This window comes from Trachypithecus francoisi, unplaced genomic scaffold (assembly GCF_009764315.1).
Source record: "Trachypithecus francoisi isolate TF-2019V2 unplaced genomic scaffold, Tfra_2.0 Lachesis_group6, whole genome shotgun sequence".
NCBI classification, from domain to species: Eukaryota; Metazoa; Chordata; class Mammalia; order Primates; family Cercopithecidae; genus Trachypithecus; species Trachypithecus francoisi.
Window position 1 is genome coordinate 27348496 of NW_022681471.1, and position 7425 is coordinate 27355920.

Consider the following 7425-nt stretch of genomic DNA (forward strand, 5'->3'; position numbering starts at 1 on the left):
CTAGTTATCGCATTCCTCCAGGATCAGCTTGAGCCCCTCCGGGAGGAGCTCCTCAGCTTCCTGGCCCCCTGCCTGGACAAGTCCCTCCGGTCCCCAGCCAGGACCTCCTGGGACCGCCTCTACTTTAGTGCTGGCTCTGGCAACAACCTGGGCATCAGCCCAGGCACCAGCCGCTTGCTGTGCCTGGGCTCTCACGCTCCTGGCTAGACTGGCCTCCCATGCCTCAGACTCTCGAACGAGCCCCAGCATCTCCAGGAAACTTGGAGACCTCCCGGCCATTCTCAGCTTCCTCAGTGCTTCATCCAGAGGCTCAGTAAGGTGGGCCCTGGTGAGCATCTGCCTCAGGCGCAGGCGGTCTGCGGATGCTCTGGCCAGGGCCTCCTTCTCCATGGCCTTCTGCAGCAGGACTTCCAGCCGCAACACGAAAGCCGAGAGACGCTGGCCTGACTGCTGTTGAGCGGTCAGACACTTCACCCGGATGGTCGCCTGTGACTCGTTGTCTCCAAACACCTAGTCCTGGGCCATCCTGGCGGGGTTCTACGCGGAGCGCGGGCACGAGCTGCAGGGCGGTCCCACGCAAGCCTTCCAGCAGCCTCCTCCTCCTCTCCCTTTCTGAGAACCCCTGCCACACATGCAGCATGTCGGTGGTGTGGTTTAGCCAGACCCCAAAGGACTCCTCCCCTGGGGCTGGCTGGTCCCTCCGGGAAAACACGCCCAGGCTCTGGTACCTCACGGTCTCCACCCAGGGCTGGACCGCCTGACCGGTGGATCAGAGCCAGCACACCCTGCGCAGCCCCACGCCCAGGGCGCCGGCCAGGCTCTCCACCATCTGCCCCTGTTGCTCTGGGAAGTGGAACAACACGACCGAGACCGAGAAACTTCTCGCCTGAGCAACAGGGCACAAAGACCACGTTCCACAGCCTCCCGTGCCAGGGACTTCCCTGGGGACCAAAGCATAGTTGACTTTCCGGTCGAGCTCGACCAGGGCCGTGGTGGCATTATGCTCCTCTCCAAACACTTTGCCCAGCACCGTAAAGTGTCCCATAGGCCACAGGGCAGCCTCGAGGGACTCTTGGAATTCGGCATCATCACAGTCCTCCGGGATGCCCAGGATGAACAGGCCCCTGCGTGCGTTGACCCCCATCCACCTGCACCAGTCCTGCAGCATCGTCACCGCCATGCCCACAATTCTGGCCAGTGCCGGGCTGATACGAGGGGCAGGATAGGGGTCCCAGCGCGGACCAGGGAGGCACGGGGCGGCACGGGGCGGTGGGGGTGTGGGGGAATGAATTGGGGTGGGAGCCTAGGACTCAGGGAGAACAGCCCAGGTCTCCACAGCCTGTGAATGCGAGCGGGCAAGAGCGAGGTTAATGCCCACCCCTCCCGACGCCCACATCCACGTCCACCCCCACCCCCATCCCCAGCCACCCTCCTCCCCTGGCCGCGCCTCTGCAGCCAGGCCCCGCCCACCCCTGGGGGGGCGGGTCCCTGAGGGTCTTGGCCTCATCCCCGCGCCGCCCCCGAACCCCGGACCCCAGACCCCTTCCCCGCAGGCTGCTTCAGTTCTGTTAGGGCGGACAGGCGAGGGGCGGTGGAGTCTCTCCCGGGACCCAGCGTCCCCCTCCCCTGGTGGGTCTGATACCTTTTCCTGGGGCAGGGTCTCTCCTGGTCAGGGTCCCCACAGGGCTCCTCAGGGGGCTGCGCGCCGCTGCCTCGGCGGCGGGGTCGGGCGCCCCTGGCTCCCAGCGCGGGCGTTCGCTCTGACTGTGCCTCTTCCTCGCTCGCTCGGCACGTGGGCCAGTGCGCCGGCGCCTGCTCGCAGCCGCTCTCTGCAGTGCGGTCACCTGGCTGGGGTGCGGCGGCGGTGCAGCGCGGACCCCTCCGCGTCGCCGGCCCGGGAGAGCGCAGGGCCGTTGGCGCGGGCGGGTCACGTGGCCTGGCTCTTGCCGCCGTCCCGGGCGCCCCGGGACCCCAGGTGACGTCACCTGCTCCTGTCCCCGAGCCCCGCCCCCACTCCCCTCGCGCCACGGGTCCCAGGAACACAGGCGCCAGCCCACCCCCCACCCCCACCGGGGTGTCCAAAGGTCGATGGGCCGCAGGTCCCCGCGCCTTTGGCTCTCACAACAGCTGTTCCTGGTTCAGGCCTCTGCCCCTCCCGCGCGTGCTTCAGAGGCGCCAGGGGGCGAGGAGGCTGCACCCCGGCGTGCCCACCAGAGGGCCAGGGAGTGATCTGAGGTGCGCGCGGCAGCTCTGCGTTCTGGCCAGGGTCAGGGAACTGGGTTCTTGGGTCTGTTCACCTGCTCTTGTCCTCCCCCTGCCCGTCCAGGACTGGTCCTCTGGCTGGCAAAGCCAGGCGACGCCAGGGCCACCTGGTGCGGGTGCCATTCCGTGGAGGAGATGCCACAGGCGCTCACGCGGCTCACACACACAACCCACGGAGGGTCTGCCATCTCCCCGCTGCCCATCCCACTCGAGAGACCCACAGCCCTCCTGCCAAAGCACTTCGCGGCCCTGGTGCCAGGAGCCAGCACCGGGGAGGGTGACTCAGCACCCAAGTATGCCCGGGCCTTGTCCGTTTTGCAGCCGTAAGTCCCAAGTCTGGGTCTCTGCCCGAATGTGTGTCTGGAAAGGTAGTCTTCGGGGAGTGGACTACTCAATTTGTCCCCTGCCCCCAGTGCCCTCACCAGCCTGATGGGCTCTCTTGGCCCCGAGGGCAGCATGGGTGCGGTACCTCCCTGGAGACCTCCGTCTGTCAGGCTTGAGTCAGCCTTCCATAGGTTTTCCACCAGTCCTCTGCTGCCGGGGCTAGACGCTGCACCAGGGCAGAGCAGCCTGGGCTCAAAACAGAGATTCTGTGCCTGTGGATCTGAGGACCATGCACCTGACCCATGACGGGAGTCTGGGGCCATGTGAACAGCATCTTCACCAGACAGGTGGCAAACAGGTTCCCACAGGGTCACACCTCTGGGTGTCGTTCCCTCATCCCCTTCTCTTTCCTTGCCTGGCCTCCTGTTTGGCAACTTGCTGGCCAAGGTTTCCCGCAAGCTTCCAGTTCGCCCAAGCTCCTTGCTGACTGACAGCCCCAGAGTGTTTGTCTATGACCCTATGGATGGACGTTCAGGTCCTTCCCACTGTTTGGCTGTTGCAGACACTGCTGCCCGTGGCATCCCGCATGCCTGTCTGAGCCACCACCGTCAGCGAGAAAGGCTCTGGGGTGCACAGCCGGCAGTGGCTCTGCTGGGACTGGACAGAAGTGCCCACGCCTTGGCAGAATCAGCTCTCAAGGAACCCAGTGCATACCAGCCTCAAATGATGTTTGATTCTCATTGTCACCTTCCTCTGGCCTGTTTTTAGTACGTTGGCCTCGGGGTCCTTCTTTTTATCACCAGAGACATACGGCACAGTGTTGAGAAGAGAAAGGAAGTAGTACTCAGGAGGTGGGCCACAGGCTGGAGGACTGGGCAGCATGGGCTCTATAGGAATTCAGATCAGGGATCCGGTTCCAGCCCTGTCCCTTACTAGGCCCGTGATCCTGGGAAATACCCAAGCCCTGCGTGTCTCTGGTTCTACATCTGTGTAGTAGGTGTGATTAGACCCTTCCGCTAGGACTTTTGGAGTGTGTGCCATGCAAGTGAAGCAGCTGGTTCAGGGCCTGGAGTAAATTACAAGTTTAATGGATAGCAGGTGGCTGTTATTTCTAATATTATTTGAGCCCAGACCCTACCACTCTGGGATTTTGTTGTTGTTCTCCAGGACTTATCAGAGAATATACAACTTAATAGGATATGGAATAATTAGCCAAAAAGGGAAGTTTCATTCCTAAAATTCAGTAAGTATTGCCTCTTAGAGAATGTACTTCAAAATTTGGGTGTGCGAGTTTCCCTAGGTGGATACAGCTCAAAGATCATAGAATTTGAGTCAAAAACCAACTCCTTTCCTCTCTCCCACATACCTTTCCATCCAAATCACTATTTTCATTCATTTTGTCAACACATGAAATCTTGCTTACAACTGGCCAAATTGCACGTGAGATAACCTCATTAGAATGCCTTTTTAATAGAGTCAGCTCTGGTCCTCCCAGCCAGGTAGAAAAGTGCCTGGCCAGTGGCTTCTAGATCTCCATTCTGGGGAGATTCACGCTTCTCTCTCAGGAAACGCTTTCGGATGATGGGTGTCCATCACCTAGCTCTTGTGCTGTGTTCAGAAGCAATGGGAAAAAAAAAGCGCAGGACACTTTCCAATCCTGCCCAGGTGGAGACTCCTCTCTGTTCATCCACCATCCAAAAGAAACTCCTCAGAGCAGCTTTCCAACCAGGCTTTTCTCTCATCGTCTGAGAATCCGGCCCTGGATCCACCCAGGATCCTTATAATCAGCTCCCGCAGAAGGAACTGCAGTTTCCCAAAGCCCCAAATGCTCCAGCTCAGGGCATTTACACTCCACCACTCTCACCTGGAGCCCCACACCCTCACCCTCTCTTACTTTTCCTCTACATCTTCAGAGGACATCTTGCCACCTTGATTACGTGACTGTAGCTCTTAGACTCTACAACCCTATGGGTAGGCATGAGTCTGGCTTACCCTAGTATCTCCACTACTAACTCAGGGCCTTCCAAAAAGCAGCTGCTCAGTGCATGGAGAAGAAAGGAGCCAGTGAACAGGAAGAATTCTTTATTCAGATTTAATTTCTCCTACATTCTCAAAGAAGCCAAGGAAATCCAGGTATGCATATATCTTTAAAAATGTTACAGAATAGACTGCGGTATAAGGCAAGAATTGACTATCTCTTAATTTCTTTAGTTCTTTATCTCATCTATTTTACTACTCATTTTTCACATTTCTAAGTAAATACTTATTCCACTGTTGTTATTATCCCAATTCACAAAATAGAATGGATTTCCCAATCTGAATAAAACACAAGACTCTTACTCCTAAACTATATACACAGCACTATGTGTGACTACTGTCATTCATAAACTTGGATGCTGAAGTTCATTCAACCATCCCTTAAAAGGAACACTTGAACAATTCCAAAAGAGAACAAAGATAAATCTCCAAGTCATCCAATAGGACAGAAACCTACTACTGAGAATGCTGACTGCTCTCTTCAAACAGAGTAAAGAATGGGCCTCACATCACACGAGGCAGGGGAAGCTGCTGGACGCGGTCCTTGAAGGTGCACTAGCCCAGCCCCCTCCCACTGGCCTTGGCTGCAACTCATGCTCAGAATCCCTCTTTATCCTCTCTCAAAGCCACTCCCTCCTGTGTCAAGCTGCTTCACGCAGGGATGGGAGGAAAAAGCGAACTCTTGCACTGACCTTGATCACATACTCAAGGACTTTCACATAGCTGGTTTCAGCGAGGGCCCTTGGACCCCACAGGAACTCATAGCGTGCAGGATCACTGTAGGGCACCTGACGGTACTCCAGGTACTTTTCCTGCACCAAATCTTGGGTGAGCAGCTTCCTGGGCTCCCCATAGGCACTGTGCTCCCTCCCATCATACACCTCCATCACACTCAGCTCTTCCCAGATTTCCTCCTCAGGAGCATGGCCACCCTCCATTGCAATCATAATGAGGATGATTATCAGGAAGCCTGTCTTGGGCATGATCTGATTATCACCCAGCAGGCCATCATAGGAGAGCCCCAGGCAGGTGACAAGGACATAGGAGTGACCGGTGGGGTCTGCTTCCTTCACGTCAATGCCAAAGACCAGCTGCAAGGACTCAGAGGCTTTGCCGAAGATCACAGAAAAGCAGTGCTTGTAATTTTTGATGACACTCTCCAGCATTTCTGCCTTTGTGACTGGTTCCCTGGCTCGATACTTGAGGAGCAGAAAACGAACCAAATCAGCCACCTTCTTAGTGAGTGCTGCTCGGAACAAGGACTCCAGGATACGCGAGGTGCTTAGCCCCTCCTCTTCATAGCTGCTGGAACTCTCATTGGGTTGCCTCTGGCGAGAGAAGTTGATGGTAGTGGGAAAGGCGGAGGCTCCCTGAGGAGTCTGGGGGGGATCTGTTGACCCAGCAGTAGGCACCTCCTCCAGGGTGCCCAGCACCAGAGGAGAGGAGGAGGAGGTGGCAGCCTGTACACACACCTGCCCCAGGGCCTCTTGTTGGGCCTCAAGGGCTTCCTCAGGCTTATAGTGCAGACTCCTCTGCTCAAGAGACATGATGACTCTGGTCAGGGCAGCAGGCAGGAGTGTAGGCAGGAGCTGGCCAATGAAGACTCACAGGCCTGGGGAGAGAGGGAGTGCATGAGAGGCCTCAGCTGAGAACTGAACCTTGGAGACTCTAACAAAGGCCTACTTACAGATCTTCTCCTTGGTGCTCCTCTGTGGCCTCCAGGGAATCCTGTCCTCCGGTTGGCCTGTCCCCTGAAAACCTGAAGGAGGAAGTGAGAGGGCACTCAGGGTACAGCCAGCCAGCAGAGGTCGATTCTACAGGACTGATGGTAGGGAGGTGAGGCCAGACTCTGTGGAGTTCCATGTGGCCTGTGGCAGGCGGGGCCCTTGGTGTGCATTCAGGGCAAATGTTGACTGCTGGCACAGCCTGTGCGTCCTCTGCTCTGTGATCTGAGGACACTGTCTCAGACCAAGGCCTCACTGCCTGGTTCTTGGAGCTCCTGGAAGAGGAATCCACGGGCCCTCAGGGTGCAGACTGCGAGCACAGCCCTGGGCCCTCAGTGCTATTAGGAGGGTGGGCTGGACTCTGTGACATCCCCACTCTCATGTGGTGGATGATCCCCTCTGTTCTCACGCAGGGCCCTTGCATTTTTCCTGGCAGGACCTGGATCCCACCCTTTTGCTAGTCTGAGAAATCCAAATCAAGAGCTCACATCCATGATAAGGAACAGAAAGACAGGAGGGGACCCACATCTGGCCACTCGTGCCTAGGTCCTCGGGGAAGGACAGCAAGAGATATCAAAATTCATTGGAATGAATGTGTCCTGGGTGAGGCGCCTGCTTGGTCCTCACCTTGACTCCTGGCAGGGCCTGGGACTCTCCCTCCACTGACCTGAGTGAAGCCTTCTCAGATCAAGGCCTCCCCCTCCCTGACATCAGTGATTCCAAGATAAGGGAGGGACCTTGGCAGACGACCCAGCCCATGCTCTCTGGGGTGACAGCAGGGGCAGGGCTGATTTCTGTGCAGTCTCTGTCAGTGTTCTGGCCCTGGGATATCCTAAATCCTCCCTCATGTTCCTCACCCGAATGCATAGCAGATCCTAGGACTGCTCTGTCTTTAGACCAGATGGGGGTCCCTATGTTGACCCGAGTCACCCCCTGAGAATAAGGTCCTCACCTCCCTGAGATCTGGAAACAGGAGTAAGAAGATGCCACACCCTGGGTGAAGTATCCAGGGCTGACCCCTTTGGTTCTGGGGTGAGGATTCCAATAGCCTTGTCTGGCTCACTCATCTTTATTCCTG

At 57.2% G+C, this 7425-nt stretch overlaps 2 protein-coding genes across 2 annotated transcripts; both read right to left on the reverse strand.

Moving 5' to 3' along the window:
• PNMA6A (PNMA family member 6A) lies at positions 1-1180 on the reverse strand. The gene is given in 4 exon segments (XM_033201892.1): positions 1-544; positions 546-856; positions 858-919; positions 922-1180. Coding segments are annotated over 4 exon segments (1176 nt in total).
• A 3473-nt stretch (positions 1181-4653) lies between these two features.
• MAGEA1 (MAGE family member A1) lies at positions 4654-6384 on the reverse strand. The gene is made up of 2 exons (XM_033201893.1): positions 6311-6384; positions 4654-6235 (listed from the first exon to the last, which is right to left on the reverse strand). The coding sequence occupies exon 2, from the start codon at positions 6168-6170 to the stop codon at positions 5265-5267; it is 906 nt and encodes a 301-aa protein (XP_033057784.1). The 5' UTR covers positions 6171-6235; positions 6311-6384; the 3' UTR covers positions 4654-5264.
• Between the last annotated feature and the right edge of the window lie 1041 nt (positions 6385-7425).